Below are 22,416 nucleotides of genomic sequence, written 5' to 3' on the forward strand. Positions count from 1 at the left end.
CCCTCCCATCATACCCTGGCATGGCTGCCAACCATCACCTCTCTTTTCCTGTAAATTTTAAATTTTCTCTTCCCCTCTATCTTCTGCGTCTCATCAGAGTCCCAATACTAAATTCTTACTTGGTTTTCCACCTACCTTTTCATTCAGGCCAAAGTCTTACTGAATTGCTGGGGAGTTTTGCCTGACTGAAGACTTCAAGCTTTGGCCCCTCATGTTACCTGCTTTGGGCTTTTTTCCCCCCATCTGTTTTCACTTTAATTCTTCTGCTTCCTGACTGTCCTTCTCCCAGCCCCAATTCTCCCTCTCTCTACCTTCCTAGCCACAAGTTCACCCTTTCTGGTTGTTGGATCAGCAGTTTAGTCTTAAAAAACATAATGTGGTGGTTAAGAAAAACAGATTTCACATCTCTCCCAAAAAGTTATAAAATGCAGAAGACAGAGCTCACAGCTGATAAAAAAACCTGATCTTTTATGAACTAAGAAGTCTGCATTCCAACTTCATAAAAATGGCCCAATACACCAGTGTTCATTCATGCAGAAAATAAGTACATCCAATACCTGATTTGAGAGCAGACAAAATAATTAGCATAGGCCCAGATTTTTAAAGATATTTAGGCCCTTAACTTCCATTGATTTCCTTCCTTTAAAAATCTGACCCCAAATGCTCAAAAAATGAGAACCCATCAGTTAGCAAGGCAGTGTGCTGTACTGCTGAAACAGTTTGTCCAATTAACCTCAAACTTTCCAAAAATCATTTCCTCTGGCTATGGACTAAACACAAGAAATTTCTATTATAAAGGGCTTTTCTTTTTTTTTCCCCCCCCAGAGATTCAGGGTTTGTTCTTTGGCAGGGAAGTTGATTTTTCATTTATTTAAAAATCAGCCTTTCCAGAAGAAGAGTCATTTAAGACTTACAGGGTCATTGCTGTGACACTATGATAACCAATACATCAAGGCATCTTTTTTATCTAACCAACACATACATTTAAACCAAGATATCATAAAGTAGTGTGCATGGAAATCAGGAATTGTTTATACTGTTTCAGGTAGAGACTATAGACAGACTCTCTCAATCTACATAAACATGAAGAACTACTGTGTTTCTAGTAGCATTTGAAAAGCTTTAGCAGAAAATATCTTAAACTCTTCTAATCCTTTATTTATTCTGTCTTTCAGGTTCTAACACAATTACAGACTAATCAAGTGTAGTCAGGAAATGTTTAAATAAACAGGAAATCTGCAACAATGATAGATTTCAGCATTTTAACAAAAGCAACACAATGACAAGCACTTAAAGAGTTCTTTTCCTGCATGTGAACATGTATCTGGAGCTAATGGTTTTTACCTTGTACATGTCCCTGTTTCTGTGACATAATAGTTCATTTTTTAAAATGAATACAGTTCTGTATTTCTGAAGGCTATAGAGCAAATGTGTGAATGTTCAAGCCATGTTTTTTTACCGGGTGACAGGACATAAAACTGACCACTTTAATGGAACTGCAACCCAAGAGACTGTAATGGCAACTGCTTAGAAACAGCCTTTCATACTCCTTTCCAACCAATATAATGTCTCAAATATGGCAAATCCATAGAAAGGACGCTACAAATGAAAGCATGCAGTAAGAGGGGAGGACAATAATACTAAAATACCACATAGGATGTTCACTTTACTATATATGCAGTGAGTCAATGTTCAATTCTTCATACTTGTATTCTTCACTGAAATAAAAATAAAGGCCTAGGTGCTCCCATCTTTGGCAGAGAAGTAGTAGTTAACTGAAGGTATTATTTAAATCCAGGAATGTTCTTATTTTGTATTATTAGTGGTATATAAATGCAGTAAAAGTTTTAACACACACTGGCACAGATTTTTAATTAGGCCTCAAATATTGCATCCACAATTAAAGGAGTCTGCAACTGTACCGTTTTTAGACACCTACCTGCTCTGCAGGTGCAATAAGGTAGCTACGTTTCTAAATCAATGCAACTGCACTCACAATACTAAAGGTGTTTTTTTATATTGTAAGTCAGCGGTTCTCAAACTGTGGGTCGGAAACCCAAAGTGGGTCACCACCCCATGTTAATGGGGTTGCCAGGGCTGGCTTAGACTTGCTGGGGCCCGGGGCTGAAGCTGAAGCCCAAGCACCACTGCCCGGGGATGAAGCCTGAGGGCTTTAGCCCTGGGCATCAGGACTCAGATTACACGCCTCTGCCTGGGACTGAAGCCTCTGGGCTTCAGCTTTGCCCCTTCCTCCGGGGGCTCCAGCTGGCTCAGGCTTCAGTCCCCTCTCCTGGGGTCATGTAGTAATTTCTATTGTTAAAGGGGTCGTGATGCAATGAAGTTTGAGAACCCCTGTTGTAAGTCAATGGTTGTCAACCTTTTTTTCTTTTGTGGACCCCTAAAAAATTTCATATGGAAGTGCAGACCCTACTGGAAATCTTAGACAGTCTGTGGACCCCCAGGGATCTGCAGACCACAGGTTGAAAACCACTGTTCTATGGTAACAATAACCTTTCGTGGACCCCTTAGATATAGTCTGCAGACCCCAGGGGTCTAAGGACTACAGGGTAAAAACCACTGTTATAAGTCTTTGTCGCTCCATTTAATGAAATATGATCTGTATATAGAACTAATGCAGCTATAGTGCATCCTTGGAATTATATATAAATAATGCAAGTTACAAGAAGAAGGGAGGTGAAATTACGAAAATACACAATTCCTGTGTATTTGTCTAGAACTTACAAGAATTTGAGAGGTTGTATGCCAATAGCTTTCAAGGACTACACCAAAATATAAGCCATCAGTTAGCTTGCAGAAAAAGCCTCACCTTTTTATTTATAACTAAACCTTTTTCCATCAAACAGATAAGTAGCACTTCATGCACCATTACATTTCATGAACTGACTATCTTCTTACCTCCCTCTGAAAGAAATTCCAAGCATGAGTAAGCCACTGGTACCTAGGTAAGCCATAGTTGGTCATCCTGGCTTTTAAAGTGACCATATCTGACCATTGTACTGGGATCTGAAAAGAAAAGACAAAGTGTTTCAAATAACTAGAGAGATTGAGAGTTCTCTAATAAATCAATCATCTTGTGTCTATAGAACCAATGTCGTCTAACCTGAGGTTCTAAATGCAAGTTACTTTGGATGTGCCATCTCAATAAAAAAAAAAAAAAAGAAGAAAAGAAATGTTTTGATTTTAAACATACACAGTTTTAGTTGTATTAATAGAAATAGTGAGAAAAATATTGTTTTTGTTGCTTGCTTGTTTAGAAATACGTGTATGGCAATAGGGGATCTAGATATCCATAAATAAAAATAATATATTTTACAGCATTTCCAAGGGTTATGTGTAAATTTCAATTAAATTATTATCAGCTTGTATCTCACAAAAGTCCAGTGAAGTCAGTGAAGCCCAATGAAGTCAAAAGGCAGCAGATTTAAAACAAATATAAGGAAGTACTTCTTCAAACAATGCACAGATAACCTATGGAACTCGATGTTGTGAAGGCCAAAAGTATAACACAGTTCAAAAAAAGAGTTAGATACGTTCATGGAGGATAGGTCTATCAATGACTACTAGCCAAGATCATCAAGGATGCAACCCCATGCTCTCTGGGTGTCCCTAAATCTCTGACTGTTGGAAACTAGGACTGGATGACAGGAAATGGATCACTCAATAAATTGCCCTGTTCTGTTCACTCCCTTTGAAGCATCTAGCACCAGCCATTGTAAGAAGACAGGATACTGGGCTAGATGGACTATTGCTCTGACCCAATATGGCCATTCTCCCATTCTCCTTCCATTTACATCAAAGAGTTTTGAATCAAGTCCAGTGTGTACAAGTTTGAGTGCATACTGCTTCAAGAAATTAAAGAGTAACTTTGGTTCAGTAAGCCTTTTCCCCCATTTTTTTGGAAATGTTTTCTTTTCAAACAAATTATTGAGAAAGAGTTGAAATTTTTCTTTTTTAAATTGGAGTATAAATTGCATGTCTTGCTTTCTCTTTTATTTCAGACCCAGACACCAGGAACATTGTGAGAATAACAAAGTAAGCAAAGGTTGTTATAGTTGACATAAAAGTAGTCAGCATTAAGATTAGAAATCGACTTCTGTTTCAGCTGGACCACTTTTATTGTACAGCAACCTAAAAAACGAGTTGAGTACTTTAGTGTAGTCCTTCAGATACACATACTGTTCATGTTATTTTTAGTTTGCTCATATTAGATTTAATAGTTGCATTTAAACAACTCTCAGTTTCAAAGTCGGCTTTATTTTCATATATTTTGTGAAAAAAATATCCAGTTATTCTAAAGCCATTAATGGTAACTGCTAGGATTTAGTTATCTTTTTTCAATTAATGCTTCCAGTAACAGTTTTCTGTGAAATTTTACAAGGCCTGAATTATTATTTATTACTTATATCATAGTAGCTCCAAAAGGAGAACTTCATTGTGCTTGGTGCTGTACAAACATAAAACAAGAGATTCTCACTGCCTGAACGACCTCAGTCCAAAAACAGAGTGTTTTGTTAAATAATATCTGTTATATCTGGATTAGTTATAACTGCAATTTCCACCTATTAGGAAATTAGCTTGTCTTCACATTTCCACTTATTAGCTTGTCTTCACATGTCATTTCACAAATAAAATGATGTCTCAGAAATACAACAATGCCTTTGACAGGTTGGGGATTCTATTAGCTGTTTTGGTTTTTTTTTTTGTTCTCAGAGGCTATAATCTCAAAAGGTTTGCAAATGTCCAAATTAAAAATACCTCTTAGCAGCAGAGTGCTAAAACAAGCACTTGCATCTCTGGGACATTCCTGCTTTTGTATCTCATACTTCAAACATTTACGCTGGTCACTAGAATAAAATTTTTCTTTATATTAAATTAGAAATCAGGACTTTGCTTTCTTTGGATAACACTTGATACCACTTGCAGTTCAGATCACGCTTCTTGACTTTTTTTATTATCTTATTTTAGTTGAATCTAGTCCAAGGTTATGCACGTAATACAAGGCATCCAACTTTTTTGAAGACAATGAAAAGCAGACACTAATTAATGCAAAAAAGTGAGAGAAAAAAATTAAAAAGTAAAACAAAACTAACTTACAAGGCAGTTATGACGGAACTAAGAAGGTATTTTAGAATCTATACCTTTGTCACCTTGACATTCCAGAGGTCAAACTAAGCATTTGAACATAACTACTAACTAAATCCCGAATAACCAATTCACTTAGTAGTACATATACTATCTGTTCATGAAAATCATTTGCGTGGCTTCATTCCTTGAGAGGCACTTTCCTGTATGGTGTAGGTAAACTAGAATTCAAGTTCATGGTTTGATTTTTGAGCATGAAAGTTCTCTATGGTCTTGTCTGCTGTTTAATTTTCGCTTGCATTAATATGTTACTAGTTTTCTAACAAGTATCAAGTCTTGACTGAAGTTCAAGTAAACTGAGAACCTGCTCTGGCTTTTCAATCTTGTGGATGGAAGAAATTAGTCATAAGGCACTTTTCATTCTGAGAGCTATCATAAGCTGGAAGCAAAACTATTTATACAGGGATGCTTTTGGCAGACTAATATATATGCCAAACTGGACTCAAACTGGGATAGTATTGGGGTTATGCCTCACTGACATTTTTTAACAGCATCACCCACACCCCTATACTAATGCTAACTAATTCTCTGAAGCTCACCAAGGGCTCCTACGATTTCATTATAAACTGAATCCAACATGGCAGCAGGGCTCCCCCAAGGAGTTCTAGGGAGTCTCTTCGCTGCCCAGTGTGGAAGACAAAGGGCCTGCATGCTCTGCATTCTTTGGATGGGCCAGCCCCTGGAAGTGACCTGTAGATATTGTAGAACCAAGCTGAAGAGCATTTTGGGTTCTGAAGTGCTTTGCTTCAGGTCTCAGAGCCTGACAGTCAGTAGCAGGACTTCGGAGTAGAGGGCCTGCAAGACTAGTGTTCCTGGCCTACCCCACAGTGTGAGCAGTAGTAAGATGAGGGCAAATGGGGGCAGGAGGATCACAACGACAGAAGACAGAGGAACGAACAATGGGGCATATGGGGAGAGAAGAAAAGAGAGCAATAAGAAAGTAACCAGGAAGGAAAAGAAACAAAATGGTGAGAGCACAGAAGAGGGAGAGAGGGGGGAGAGAGAGAGAGATCAAGACTCACAGATTTTAAAGGTCAGAAGAGACTATCATGATCATCTAGTCTGACCTCCTGCACATCGCAGGCCACAGAACCTCACCCACCCACTGCTGTAATAGACCCCTAATCTCTGGCTGAGTTAGTGAAGTCCTCAGATCATGGTTTAAAGACTTCAAGTTTCAGAGAATCCACCATTTACACTAGTTTAAATCTGCAAGTGACTCATGCCCAATGCTGCAGAGGAAGGCCAAAAAAAAACAAACAAAAAAACTAGAGGGTGTCTGCCAATCTGTCCCGAGGGGAAATTCCTTCCCAACCCCAAATATGGTCATCAGTTAGACCCTGAGCATGTCAGCAAGACCCGTCAGCCAGACACCTGGAAAAGAATTCTCTGTAGTCATTCAGAGCCCCTCCCATCTAGTGTCCCATCAGCAGCCATTGGAGATATTTGCGGCTAGCAGTTGCAGATCAGCTACATGCCATTGTAGGCAGTCTCATCATACCATCCCCTCCATAAGCTGATCAAACTCAGTCTTGAAGCCAGTTAGGTTTTTTTGCCCCCCACTGTTCCCCTTGGAAACCTATTCCAGAACTTCACTCCTCTGATGGTCAGAAATCTTTGTCTAATTTCATACCTAAACTTGTTGCTGGCCAGTTTATATCCATTTGTTCTTGTGTCCACATTGGTGCTTAACTTAACTAACTCCTCTCCCTTCCTCATATTTATGCCTCTGATGTATTTATGGAGAGCAATCATATCTCCCCATAGCCTTCTTTTGGTGAGGCTAAACAAGCCAAGCTCTGAGTCTACTCTCATATCATCCTAGTATCCTTCTCTGGACCTATTTCAGTTTGAATTCATCTTTCTTAAACATGGGAGACCAGAATTGCACACAGTATTCCAGATGAGATCTCACCAATATAATGGTACTAACATTTTCCTGTCTCTACTGGAAATATCTCACTTGATGCATTCTAGGACAGCATTAGCCTTTTTCACAACTGCAACAGATTGGTGGCTCACAGTCATCCTATGATCAATCAATACACTCACTTCCAACTGATACGTCCCCAGCTTATAGCAGAAATTCTTGTTAGCCTCTAAATGCATGACCTTGCACTTTGCACTGTTGAATTTCATCCCATTTCTAATACTCCAGTTTTCAAGGTCATCCAGATCTTCTTGTATGATATTCTGGTCCTCCTCTGTATTGTTAATCCCCCTCAACTTTGTGCTATCTGCAAATTTTATTAGCGCACTTCCACTTTTTGTGCCAAGGTCAGTAATAAAAATGTTACCAGTAAATAAGACTGGTCTGAAGACCGATCCCTGAGGAGCTCCACTAGTAACCTCCCTCCAGCCTGACAGTTCACCCTTCAGTATGACCTGGTGTAGTCTCCCCTTTAACCAGTTCGAACATTCAACACTCAGATTAGATATTTAGTTCTATTTATTCATATTCTAACAGTCCACATTACTGAATTTCCCTGGCAGATGTGGAAGAACTTGGGGGTGGTGAATCTTTGGACTGGTTCTGACCTGGTTAGGGAATGGGACAAGGCCGATGGACAAAATTCCCTAGAGGTTGATGGATCTATCACTTCTTATTTTTGTTTTTTAAGTCACTGATGCCATAACTTATGGTAGGACAAGTGCCAGCCCCAGGCAATGCTGGATTCTGCTAGTGTTAGAGTTATGGGTCCCACTAGTAGAATATCTGTCTGGAGGGATGAGGTCACAATGGGCCAAAGTGCCCACAACCCAGATCCAGCAGGGAGCCTGGCCCATCTAGGGTATCCTGAAAGATGAATGATTTTGGCTCGGGGGGAGGGTATAGCTGGTGAACTTGAAGGATGATCATTTCAATGCCTCCTAGAGCCATGGATGTTAGTTATAACTGTCACCCCTGGCAGAACCCCTGAGAATGGTGGCTGTGGCCAGAGGATGAGTCATACCTACGATCTACCTTCCCAATTTAAAAAATGTATCATATCAATGCAACCTGACATTTAAGCAAAGTGATATATTTAAATGATGTTATATTAGGAGCATAAAACACCGCTCTGGAATCTGTATAGCAAGGGAATGAGTTCTGATTCAAAATGCTGCCACATAATTTCAGAGCGCAGATCTGCCAGAAATTCCTTTGGTTCCAGTACTGTACAAATACCAAATGAGCTCCCTCCCTTTTTACTGCAGTATAATTGCTACACACTGGCTGCTGTTGACAAGACCAGTGTCATGGGCATATCTTGGCAGCTTGGAGGAAATTTGTCACTCTGCTCATAAATAGGTATCAAACTGAAAACGAGACAAGACGACATAGGAGCAAGCAGGATAATATGATAGTTTGTTTTCTGTTCAGTATTTAGCCATTTCCCTTCATAATGGATACAAGTCTCCAGTTTGAAAATTAAAGGCTGGTGATAAAACCTCCTTAGAAGTTTACAGAAATCGGTTTTATAGCTGAGACATGTTTCACATTAAAACACAGGCATTTATAGTTTAAGGATTAATTATTAATGACCTCAGCAAGCAGTAAGTCATTTATGGAATGAATGCACTGTCTGTTTACAATACAGCACAGCAAGATTTAGCCAAAGTGAAAGAGTCTTGGACCAACCCCCTTCCAAATCCCCTCAAAACACAGAACTTAAGCCTGCAATCCTTACTGAATCAAAACTCCCACTTGACTTCAGTGGGAACTTGTCTAAGCAATAAATAAAACAGGACCTAAGGGAACCTCATAGGGAGAAAATTTCAGACTGGATCCTTTTAGAAAGAACTGGTTTCCCAGAATTCCCTATATTAATACAAACCAAAATGCCTGAAGTTAATACTAGACTGACAGAAAGCTATAACCAAAGATGCACACTACAGCAGTTGGAGAATAGCTAGCTAATGAAAATCTTTGTTTTCTTCTATTTAATAATGTATCCTCCTTTTCTGACTCACCATAATTTCCTGCTCGTAGGTCCAAACACCGCAGGCCAGTTCAACACAGAATATCACAAGCAAACTTCCAAAATACTGTGGAACACAGAAAAATCTTAGTTATATCTTTACAATGAAGTTAACACTGTTAAAAAAGCTATTAAGTAAGTAATTTTAAAACACTTCAGAACACCATTAATTTTTCATATAACTAAGACAGTGGAAACCAAAAGTATTAAGGCATGATGATTCATGAAATAAGCCCTGAAGTTTACCTTTTGCTATAAACATGTTTAAAGAATGTGACAAGGTGAAATAAATGTGGTTTATTTCTAATTGACTTAATATGAAATATGTCAAGCGTTGCCTTGGGAATATGAATTAATTTCCAAGTTACCTCATGGAACAGGACTATCATGACATTTTACACAGAAACAATTCCAAAGAGGCTAATATTTTTGTTCCCCACACACACCAAAACTCATCATTTCCCACTGTTCCTTATTTAGAATAACTAGAGGAGTTGCAACCAAAACCCAAGTAGAGCTAACAACATGAACATGCTAGATGGAAAAAATCTTCAAAATGTTTGTAGCAAGGAGGAAATTCTATAGGTCTATGTAGTTAATAAAATATTAAGAAAAACTGTATGCAATATCAAATAAACCAGTGAACTTGTGGTATGAAGCTGCACAGAAGGCAAGACTCTGCATGATATGCAATTGCTGTAAATCTAAGTTAGTTCAGTTTGCTTTTATTTGAAGTGTACCTTTCGTCCACTCTTTTGTGTGGTACCTTCTTCCATGTAGATGGGCTGAGTCCCTCCCTGTCTGCCACAGAGCAGAAAGACTCCATTTCCAAACTCACACCCTTTCTAAGAGTTGGCTTTATTTGGAACTCAAAAACAATTAACACAACTGAAACCTCCCACTAAGTTTTCCCCCTGAGCTTGCCTGTTCTTAGGACTTCCCTTCCCACTTCTTCCCTCCTAGCTCCTTAGATCCCTGTCTCCCAAGGGCCATTCCCACTTGCCTATTTTATAGGGGGGAGTTAGAAATCCACTGCTTTGTGACACAATGACCTAGAAAACCATGCCCACACCACACCAATTCCTCCTGCTTCTTTCCAATAGGTCTTCAAGTTCTAGTTCCTTCTCAAAGAAACACAGACCTCATAAGGGTTTGTCTATATGTAGAGTTGTTCTTGATTAACAGTTCCTGATTAACTCCATGTCTGGACACTCTTACAGGACATTAGGAGTGGAAGAGACCTGCTGGGTCATCAAGTTCAGTCCCCCGCTAGCACAGGCAACCCTGTCATATAATCCATTCGTAAATATATCAAGCTCCATCTTAAAGCTAATTAGGTTGTTTGTCCCCACTACTCTGGAGCGACTGGAAAGCTGTTCCAGAATCTCACTCTTCTGATTGTTAGAAACTGAATTCTAATTGCCAACCCATTTGTTTATACCCATTTGTTCTTCCGCCAACATTGTCCTTTAGCTTAAATTGCTCTTCTCCCTCCTGGCTGTTTACCCCTTAATGTATTTATAGAGAGAAATCCTATCCCTTCTCAGCCTTCATTTTCCTAGGATAAGCATGCCAACCTTCTTCCAGAATAAGAATGCTTTGACTGTCCACTTTGTAAGTGGGATAAACTAAACAGAAACAAGGCACTCTTGTTCTAGAGTAAGTGAGTCTATACATGGAGTTAATCAACAACAATCCATGTGTAGATAAGCTCTAAGAAATAGAATAAAAACACTGTGGAACTAATAAGACACATGCCAAACCCCACCACTCAGTCATCTCGAAATCTCCCATTTCCTGCTCATTTTCATATCTGATCTACTGGATTGTAGGCACTCTTTGCAGGGAACCATTTCTTCTTACCTTCTCTGCACAATGTTATAAACTTCAGCTGTGAGACATGTTCTCTGCTGTGCAGACATAAAGCCAAGAAAATAAATACAATTAAAAATTATGACCAAGTATAAACTATATGAACTTCTCAAGTTGTCTCATAGCCAGTAGGAAAGTGAGGGGAAAAAAGTGGGAGCTAAACCAGTGGTGTTGAACCCTTAGCTCATTCTCATGATTTAGGACAGGTGGCGGAGAGGATTTACACCATGAAATTCCATTAAAGAAAGTATCAGAAGCCACTAAGGAAAGTAAATGGAAGCTAGAAATGACACATTTGGATTAAGATTAACTACAGGCACTCAGCATCTTTCAGAATCAATCTTTTTGACTCTCTCTTAAGAAGTCCATCCTCTGGTCACAAAGGTGAGAGAAGAAAATAAGAGACACAACGTGTGAAGACTTAATTTGCAAAATAACTATACTGCAATAATTAACTACTGCAATGATATTAAAGTATCTCTACAACCACAGATGTGCTTCAATTTCTTCCTCCTATTTTGGGGGAATCTTATAACTCTCCCTGAATTCAGTGAGTTCCAAAACAAAAAATTCTTACAGAAGTTGTGTGAAAAACTCCTGTAGTTATTATTTAAAATTTACTTCCCATAATTTTCATCTACCAAGCCACACAGATCGTTGCTGGCGACAATTCCTACCTCTCTGTTCCCAAACAAATTCCCAGTAGAGTCTGAATTCCAAAATAAATGCAGCTTCTCACAAGAAGCAAAATAACTCTTGCTTTTGTCAGTTACAAGAATCTGGTTTCCACAACAAAGGTTTAATTAATTCTTCCCTGCTATTGTGGGTGGAGTGGCTGAGTTTTGGAAAAAAAAAAACTCTTATTCCCCCGATAGAAAAGATCATGCTCTTCCTATGCCACTCTGAAACTCTTGCATATGATATTCCCACAGTTCTAGTTCCTACATTACTCTCTATAATATTTGGTTCCTTCCAAGGTTTTTTCTGCTTTTCTGCAAAGACCATCCTCTATATCGATAATCAATAGTGCAAATCATCTAATACTCACAGAATCAGAAACCTCTGAACTAGCAGGTATCCTCAAAACTCTGACACGTCTCTCTCCTATATGGTTGGTAACCAGTTTTCTCCCTATTACAGTTCTGTGAAATCTCCATAAAGTTCACATGGTTCCTAATCTTGAATCTGGTCCAAGAGCTGTGTTTGTGACTCCATGAGGTTTCCATCATCAGATCTGAGGGGAGAAAAGCTCTGTTTCCTTGACAGAAGCTGAAAGACTAAAATACTGGAAGAAAGTACTCTGTTTAAGGTAATATGCCATAAAGAAAGGGATAAAAGGTGTGCTGCAGTGCCAGGCCTGAGTGCCTAAACCTCAGCCCCCATGAAGTACAGCATGAATGCTAACAAGCAGCAGTACTTTGTTCTTCTGTTACTCCTGTCCTGAGCTATTAATGCAGACTGGGCACAGGCAGATGCAGCAGCTAAACAGAGGAACTGCCTCTCAACAGAAGGAAGCCCTGACAATACCTGGACACAGCACAGGTAGCTGGATAGTTTGTGCAGCAATGGATGGATGTGTGCACTCAACTCCTCCCCATCCGCTCAGGATAGGCAGCTGCAGTGAAAGTGCCCTTTGGAGCTTTAAAGAATCCTGCCTTTTCAGTATTGCAGCCCCAGGGATGGGGGGATACATACAGAGGGAAAGAACTGAGGACTCAGGAGTTCTGAAGAGCCTCCTTTCTGCTCACTTTCAGTGCACAAAGCAAGTTGGGGTGTGCAGGGGTGGGGGAAGATGAGAGAAACTGAGTATTGCAGCTGATGGTAAAGAGAAAGAGAAAGTCATCATTGGGAGCTCCAGACTAACAGAGATGGGGAGAGATACAAAGGGAGGAGACATTAGGACAAATCTTCTGGAGGCACCAAAGCAACAGAAATTTCCTGTAACTACCATGCTGGGGATACCCCCTCAAGTTGGGGAGTCTCCAGCAGATGTAAAGAATTAGGGCTGTCAAGCAGTTAAAAAAATTAACAGCAATTAATCGCAGTTTTAATCACACTGTTAAACAATAATAGAATACCATTTATTTAAATATTTTTGGATGTTTTCTACATTTTCAAATATATTAATTTCAATTACAAACAGAAAATACAAAATGTACAGTGCTCATTTTATATTTATTTTTATTACAAATATTTGCACTGTAAAAAACAGTCGTATTTTTCAATTCACCTAATACAAGTACTGTAGTGCAATCTCTATCATGAATGTTGAACTTAAATTTAGAATTATGTACAAAAAAATAACTGTATTCAAAAATAAAACAATATAAAACTTTAGAGCCCACAAGTCCACTCAATCCTACTTTTTGTTCAGCCAATCTCTCAAAACAAGTTTGTTTAAAGTTGCAGGAGATAATGCTGCCTGCTTCTTGTTTGCAATGTCACTTGAAAGTGAGAACAGGTGTTCAGATGGCACTGTTGTAGCTGGCGTCGCAAGATTTTTACGTGCCAGAGGCGCTAAAGATTCATATGTCCCTTCATGCTTCAACCAGTATTCCAGAGGACTTGCATCCATGCTAATGATGGGTTCTGCTTGATAACGATCCCAAGCAGTGTGGACCAATGCATGTTCATTTTCATCATCTGAGTCAGAGGCCACCAGCAGAAGTTGATTTTCCTTTTTGGTGGTTCCAGTTCTGTAGTTTCTGCATCGGAGTGTTGCTCTTCTAATACTTCTGAAAGCACGCTCCACACTTCGTCCCTCTCAGATTTTGGAAGGCACTTCAGATTCTTAAACCTTGGGTCGAGTGCTGTATCTATCTTTAGAAATCTCAGATACAAATGTTTAGCATATCTGGCACATAAATACCTTGCATTGCCAGATACAAAAGTATCATGCGAATGCCTGTTCTCACTTTCAGGTGACATTGTAAATAAGAAGCGGGCAGCATTATCTCCCGTAAATGTAAACAAACGTATTTGTCTTAGTGATTGGTTGAACAAGAAGTAGAATTGAATGGATCTGTAGGCTCTAAAGTTTTGCATTGTTTTGGTTTAGAGTGGAGTTATGTAAGGAAAAAAATCTAAGTTGCACGTTCACAATAGATTGCACTACAGTACTTGTATGAGGTGAATTGAAAAATACTATGTTTTATCATTTTTACAGTGCAAATATTTGTAATAAAAATAATAATATAACTGAAATCAATATATTTGAAAATGTAGGAAAACATCCAAAAATATAAATTTCAAATGGTATTCTATTGTTTAACAGTGCAATTAATCATGATTAATTCTTTTAATTGCGATTACTTTTTTGAGTTAATTGTGCGAGTTAACTGTGATTAAACCAACAGTCCTAGTAAAAAATCAACATAGCCAACTGCTACACTTCCCTCCCCACAATCTCTGGTGCAGGTGGTATATCAGGAAAGTGGCCAGAGCACAATGCACTTCAGCTATCCCAAGTCCATAGGAGACCATATTCAGCTGGTACAAGTTACAGCAGCCCTCAGGGTGCCCTAAACTTTACCAGGGCCAGAGCATAGAATCGGAGAGTCAGAAGCAAAAGCTGAGCAGAGCAGAGAAACTGTCCAGTATAATATATAACAGACCAGAGAAAAATATGGACTGGAGATAAGACGACAATGAAACTGGGACATAGATGAGGAGAAAATGGGAATAAATAATAGAAAAAGAGGTAAAAGATAAGTACAACATGAAAGATGGTAGTAAATTTGTTTTGTTTATGCTAATTCAGATGCCCTACATTTTGTTTTTGCTATAAGGCTGGTGGAGTGTCAGGGAGGAGAATGGGAATCAGTGTAAAGATCACAAATTTTCACTGTGAATACATAATGGTCACTGAAGTTTACTGAAAACTACTGCTAGAAAAACCTTTCAGGTGTTATTCTTAAACACAAACTCACCACAGCCCCAAACATATGCCTTCCTGGTTTTCCCTTTTGCCTGCATGTAATGTTAAAAATAGGGCAATGAAACTAATTTCTTATTAGCTGTGATGTGCCATGATTTTTGCTTCCTTTTACTAAACTAAATTAATAAGCAACAAGCATGGAATACATTGTGGGAACAAGTATTTTCTTAGTCATAATAATCATTCAGTTGCAAATGCAAGAATAGCATTGGCAAGCAAAAAATCACTGTCCTGTGCACCAAATCTCAGACATTTTGTATCACTTTAAAGGTGCTTGTGCCAGCTCGTCCCATTTTTCTCAGCCAGTAACTAATGCTGAATGTGTCGCACTTGAAGAACCTCACAATATAAAATCATTCTCCCACTGCTTTTGGTCCTACAGAGATAGGGCTTTTTCATGCTGTAATTGAGCGCAATTGCAGAAGAGGATATAAAGTACTGACACAAATTGAGAAACACAATAAAAATGTTTTATTCAGAAGAGGCATCACAGAATATATCCTTCATACTTCTACAGATTTCTACTTGTCTTGGACATTCCCCATGATGCTCACAATGAACAGGATCATCAATACCAGGATTTTTGTTTATGCTTTTCTGGCAACAGGTAGAAACCCTGGTGACTAAACTCCTCTCTCCATTACTGAAGTATGTCAGGCAGGATTGTGGAGGGAGATGGGGGGAGGGAAGAGATTTCATTTTATTTTTTTCAAAAAACATAACAACTGAATGGTTTTTTGTCGAATTGCTACAGATTATTTTTCTTAGTTTGAACCATGTCTCTGAACCATTTACATGAATATAACATATTTGAAATATTGTTGATATAGAAATATTAAGATCTAAATTCAACCTGTGAATAAAAAACTAACTAAAGAGTTTAATTGGAAGTGTCATGGGGTAGTCTCCCTCAGTAAAAGGGCCAGAGCCATGTAAACAGCTTCTCAAATCCTTCTCTTCTGCCAGGATACCGGTCCCCCAGCACCGGTACGGAGTAAGACAGCCATCAGACTGACTTCTGAGGACTCCCACTCACAAACAATGGAGGAGGGGTGGTGCCAGGTTGGGCTGGGAATGGGAAGAGAAACCCAAAGAGACTGCCATGATTTAGGGTATGTCGTCACTGCAGATTTAGCCTGCGTGACAGGTGCCTCGGTCTGAGCAGTGGGGTTAGCCTAGCCTGGGTGTTAGCAGCCACACCACTCACCACTGTGTCCTCTGGGACACTCCCCATGTGTGTTGCTATATCCCATGGTTCTTTCTGCTGCAGTAAGCTGAGCCGTTTACTTGGAGGACTGTCAGCACTCCAGTGACTTACCCTGTGTCCTCACTGCAAAGTGGGCATGCTACCAGACTAAGTGAAAACAGAACCTGGGCTCTAAACTATACTCCCAGTCATGCCAGCTAGATGGGTTGAATGCACCTCCCAACTTGGGTGACAGAATTTTGTGTGTGAAAAGAGGAGGCATTAAAGGAAACACCTGGGTAAGAGCCAGGGCTAGCTGTATGGCAAAAACACTCCTTTATACAGGCCCCCAGGGCTGTCTAAATCACACCAGGAGCCACAGAACAGCCCAAGATTAAATGGTCACACAAGGTGGCTTCAATTCACTTACCCTTCTCCCCTTATACCTGGGCTGCAAGTTCTGTTCTGTGCCTCTTATAGGTGCAGGTCAGAATCTCACCCCATTTGCAATCTTAACTCCTGCCTTGCAAGTCAGAATCACAAGGCTTACAATCTGGTCTCCTACACAAATGATTAGCATATCCCATCACATGAAATGATGAGAACAAGAAACCTGTCCATTAGCAAACTATAAGAAAACTAGAGAACTATCTAGATTCCTAGAGGTAATGGGGAATGGATGGGTGATTGAAGACGGAGTGTGCTAATGAATGGAGTCAGCTGTCAGTGGGTGTTGAAGAGAGGGGAGAACAGGTGGTATCTTGAAAAAGCTTTCCATTTTGGGTCAATATGTGCCTTTTTATTTGAAGAATAAGTATGTTTATTAGTGAATCACACTGTGTTTTGTGTTTCATTTAATAAAATCTGCTGTTTTTACATTTTTTTTCTTTTGCCAAGTGGTTTTTTCCACCAGAAGAGAGACACCAGGTTTTTCAAGCTTCAGAAAAACTGCAACCCTAACAACAGAAAGACTGAAGGAGCTAATCAGCATAGCTGACCTCCTCAAAGGCTCTGCCTTGTTTACAGGACCTTTTTGGGCAATGTGTTGCACATGGAAGCAATGACAAGAAAGAGCTGAGAAAGGAGGACAAGGGCTGAGAGGAGATTCCAAGGGTAAGCAGCTGCAGAATGAAACCTTAAAGGAAACTCTCAAAGACTGGTGTACATGGTATGCGAAACAGATGCCAAAACATTCTAAGAGGTTATGTGTAGTATTTCCCAATGGCTAACAGCCTGAAAGCATCAGCCTCGTTCTTCAAGCCATCCAGACATCTGTCTGCGTCATTTGACCACCAACAAAATATGCCTGATTACCAATGGCAACCAGACCCCTTCTGTGAAAAGTCTAGTAAAAAACCTTGCAGTCACTGTTACTTTGTTATAGTTTGGAACTAATTAGCCATGGACGCTATTGAAAGGATTCACCCAGGTACAATTTTCAGACATTGATTTATTACTTGTAAAAGGAGTCAGACTAACAGCTAAGGAAACTGAAGTCCTTGTTTATCTATTCCTGCAGTGAAAGCTTCTCCCATGCTGCCCCAGCTATGTCCTCAACCCTGTTTTGAAGGGGATTAATGGTTAATTTATCATTCTAATTCAAACACTGGGTGACAATGGCAATGTTTTGCATGGGTGATGTGGACACATATCAACAAGGAAGTGGACTGAAACTACTAATTCACAGGTTTAGGAGTGGTAGCCATGTTTGTTTTTGCTGATAGAGACTATGAGGAGTCCTTGTGGCACCTTATAGACTAACAAATTTATTTGGGCATAAGCTTTTGTGGGCTAAAACCCACTTCATCAGATACATATAGAGTGAAAAATACAATAAGCAGAATATATATTATAGCACATGAAAAGATGGGAGTTAGCACTGACCCCCCACTTGGTAAGACAACTCCCATCTTTTCATGTGCTATAATATATATTCTGCTTACTGTCTTCACTCCATGCATCTGATGAAATGGGTTTTAGCCCACGAAAGCTTATGCCCAAATAACTTTGTTAGTCTCTAAGGTGCCACAAGGAGTCCACGTTGTTTTTACTAATTCACAATGTAGGCCACAGAGTGCCATTCTGTCCTTCAAAATTAATACTCTCCACAGCCAAATTATCTGATATCTGCAGAGTTTAGATGTCTCCGTTTACCAAGTTCTATCAGTATGCACATTTAAAGCTTGTGTCCTTTTCAAAACCACCTGATTCTACACAAGAGTAGGGTTTTTTTTTCAAGTTTTCACAACTCCATTACACTATTACCATTCATTTTCTTATAATCCAGAACTACTTTTCTGTAGTTAGATCAGTATCCCTGTGTTTTTAATTTTCAGATATATTTGTCCAAGTTTTTTTTCTGATTAGTCCTTTTGCCATTATTAAGTGTCTTTTTCTAATTAGACCAACACAAAATTCATTATAAAGAGTAAACAGCTCCCCCCATTCATATTCTCCTATGAGACATCAGTTTGTTCTGCTACCAACATTTACTTTACCATCTCTCCTTTATGGTAAGGAAGAAATTAATAAACACTTAGGCATTAGATTAATGCCTTAAAACAATTATTATTATTCACTAACTAAGGCTCAGATACTGTAAGTCAATGGAGCTTCATGCAGGCACAAGTGTCCTGCAAGATCAGGTTTAAGAATTCAACAAGTCATAGTTGAAGACAGTCCCCCTGCCCTGAGGAAATTACAGAATAATGTCTCTTTCCCTTTCAGTATCATAGGATCTGTATTAAAAACTAATAATCTTTTTTTGCACAATCCAATTTGTCAAATTATTCTTTTCAATAGATTTTTCCTTTTTCACACAAAGGCAATTCATACAAAAATGCTTCTTTGAGTAACAAAAGCCTCTTTCCCCTGATTAACAGACCAATTCAGTATTGATATAGGGTGCCCTTTGCCCATGCACCCCCAAGGTTCTTGAAATGTTCCTTGATTCCAGGCAAGTCTCCCAGAAAGAAGTGAACTAAATGCTGTTGCACAATCAGCACAGGGTTGAAGAACTAGCTCAAAGGTGTGTCTTTCTGTGCAACTGGTGGAAAAGGCAAGGCTAGGCAGGAAAAAGGGTGTGGCCAGCCTGAGAGGACATCATTCCACATTCCATACTTGCCAAAAGGAATGCATAGCTGGAGCAGTGACGCTAGCTTCACTCCAGCCTTAGAGTTGTACTAACAATAGAGCTGGGTGACATTTTTTGACTGAAACTTTTTTGGCACAAAATACCGATTCAGTGATACGGAAACATTAAACTGTTGGTTTTATCAAAAATTGTTTTGGTCAGAAAAAAACTAAAAGAATTTTCCAAAAATCAAAATATTTCAAATTTTCAATTTCAAACAACCTTGATACTAAAATGTCCTTCCGTTTTATTTAAAAAATTAAAAAAAGTTTAAAAAATGCTCAAAAGTCTAAACAAAACATTTTGCTTGGGGTTGAACTAAATGTGTCATTTGACTTGAATCCTTTTTTTTTTTTTTAGACTTTTTGATGCACCAAAAATTTTGGACATTTTTGTTTTCAGGTCAACCCAAAATATATATCTTTTTAATGTTCAGACTGGCCAGCAAACCAAAAAAATAAATCAGTTATTCACTCCGCTCTAATTACCAAGCTAGACACAGACTAGACCCTGAGTCCTTCTAAACCTACTGTTACAGGGGACGATAAGCATATCACATAGGGCAGACAAAATATCCCCTCACCTGGCTTTTATGGGTCCATGGCCACAGTTTACAAATAGTTGTCACAGTGACTCAAAGTGTCCAAAGCTAGAACCACACTATACATTGTTGATAGAAACACAAGGTGGAAAGTGCAGCCATTTCCAATACCAACAGACAGGCGTGTGGCTGTTTGCTACTGCACAGATGTGCTGAAAAGTCCAGTGTGATGTACAATAACTGCCACTATGCTGGTGGCCATTTCACACTGTTATGCCTGCTGCCATAGTTAGGAGCCATTTTCCTGCGTAGCCATCTGGCTATGAGTGGTTGCTGGATGGCTCTTCCCTCTCGGACAGTCTGGGCAATAGGGTCCTGAACAAGAGCATCTGCTCTGCCCAGGCACTATGTAACAGAGCGCTCAAGACTGATGTTAGTTGCAAGAGGTGGGATGAACAGAGCATATGCACTTGCATAGATCCTGATCACTTGCAGGAGGATTTAGGCACTCCTGCCAGCTGCACGCCTGCCCCTCTGGAGGGGGTGGGAGATGCGCCACTAGAATACACAGGTCCTTATGTTAGCTGCCTATTTTTACTGACCAAGGGGCAGGAGTTATGTCAACAGCACTGCATAGTCAGAGCTCTGTACAGAAAAGTAATCCCTACCTCTCCATACAGTTACTTTTCAAGTGCTACAGGATGCTGAGCATCCTCAGTCCCCAGCTTCAATGGGTATTGAGAGGGAGTTACTCAGCACCCTTTCAGAATTGAGTCCCACTGTATCCACTGTCCTTCATATCTTTAAACTAACCTAACACAGATATTTCCATTGCTGGCACCCAGATGTCTCCATCTGGTTTAGCCAACCTTCTCACATGGTTCTGGCAATGAAGTCTTTGTGGCTGCCCCCTGATGTTTTGGGCCTCACACTACAAGAAGGATGTGGAAAAATTGGAAAGAGTCCAGCGGAGGGCAACAAAAATGATTAGGTGCTGGAGTACATGATTTATGAGGAGAGACTGAGACAACTAGGATTGTTTAGTCTGCAGAAGAGAAGAATGAGGGGGATTTGATAGCTGCTTTCAACTACCTCAAAGGGGGTTCCAAAGAGGATGGATCTAGATTGTTCTCAGTGGTAGCAGATGACAGAACAAGGAGTAATGGTCTCAAGTTGCAGTGGGGGAGGTTTAGGTTGAATATTAGGAAAAACTTTTTCACTAGGAGAATGGTGAAGTACTGGAATGGGTTACCTAGGGAGGTGGTGAAATCTCCTTCCTTAGAGGTTTTTAAGGTCAGGCTTGACAAAGCCCTGACTCGGATAATTTAGTTGGGGATTGGTCCTGCTCTGAGCAGGGGTTTGGACTAGATGACCTCCTGAGGTCCCTTCCAACCCTGATATTCTATGACCCAGATGCAGTTCTCTTTGGTTGGTTCCATATGGGTGACTGAAACAGCTCTAGTGTATCATCATCTGTATCCTATATACTTGCAGTTGCTGTGATTCCCAGTAGCTCCATAAGATGCTCAGCACTTTCTACCATTTGTGATACATGAATGTGCATGCGTGCGCACCCACAAACACATGTTGTTATGCGTTTATGAAGGCAAGGACAAAGAAATGTGTCCTGCACTTACAGCAGAAGGTAGTGACGTTTGTGATGGTCCTTAGCTCCCGTGGTAATTCAGCCCACAGTCTCAGGCCAGCCCCTGAGAAAGCTCAAGCTTCTGGACAGATGAGCTTTACCCTGTGGCGAGGTTGTGCAATGAGTCTCTTTAATGTTGCTGTTTAACTTGTCAAAGTCCACCCAAAGTGAATGAAAAACACTTGTCAGAACAGGAAATAATTAACTCTCCACCCTATTCTAATACAAAAATATCTAAACTCTATTCAATCAAACATCGCCTCAAAAACTTTATCTTAGAGATGAGGCCTCATATGGAAAATGTTAGCCCAAAAAGAATTATTTCAGAAAGTAACAAGTATTTAACAACAGGGGTTTAAAATAAAAACCTATGTTGCAAACTTGTAAGGAAAAAATTAGTAAAAGAAAAGTCAGACTTAAAAAATCCAAAACTAGTAAAAGCTACATATATATATATTCTAAAATACAAATAATTCTTATTTTAATCTGAATTTAAATTTAGGTGCAGATCATCATTCATTCATTCATGCCCGTCACCCCAACCGGGGTATGGGCCGCCAACAACAGATCTGGCTTCCCATAAACATTATATACTACAACATTCAAAAACACTTAAATCCATCTTTCAAAAAGATAGGCCAATCAGCTTGAGAAATGTACAATGTGTTAACCACAAAAGTAATTTTATAGTTTAAAACACTGAAGAATACATTTTGAAAGACATTTACAAATTGTGTGTCCCTTACTTCCCCAGCTACACATTAGGCAGCATGAGTTTTAACAAACAAGCTGATGAAAGCCATGGTATCAGAAAATGATGAACTCCAGTCTCTGTCCTGTCTAATGCTAAACTCTACAGACCCAATGCTAAGTACCTCTGTCAGTTATTTATTTTTTCTCTTTCACTGGTTGGTTAATAATAATGAAATCATCGGAGTTTGTAAATAACAAAATTCCTGTGCCAAATATTTGTACAA

At 39.4% G+C, this 22,416-nt stretch overlaps 1 protein-coding gene across 4 annotated transcripts in view; it reads right to left on the minus strand.

Annotated features, from left to right (window-relative positions):
* TSPAN12 (tetraspanin 12) overlaps positions 1 to 22,416 on the minus strand; it is a 61,414-nt gene that overhangs the window by 11,715 nt on the left and 27,283 nt on the right. For all 4 annotated transcript variants that reach the window (XM_039514167.1, XM_039514194.1, XM_039514175.1 and 1 more), the window contains 2 exons: positions 9,118 to 9,192; positions 2,917 to 3,024 (listed from right to left, as the gene is read on the minus strand). In XM_039514167.1, coding sequence (XP_039370101.1) covers positions 2,917 to 3,024; positions 9,118 to 9,192 — 183 coding nt within the window. The remainder of the gene's footprint in view (positions 1 to 2,916; positions 3,025 to 9,117; positions 9,193 to 22,416) is intronic.

The sequence above is a fragment of the Mauremys reevesii genome, linkage group 1 (genome assembly GCF_016161935.1).
Source record: "Mauremys reevesii isolate NIE-2019 linkage group 1, ASM1616193v1, whole genome shotgun sequence".
Lineage (NCBI taxonomy): Eukaryota > Metazoa > Chordata > Testudines > Geoemydidae > Mauremys > Mauremys reevesii.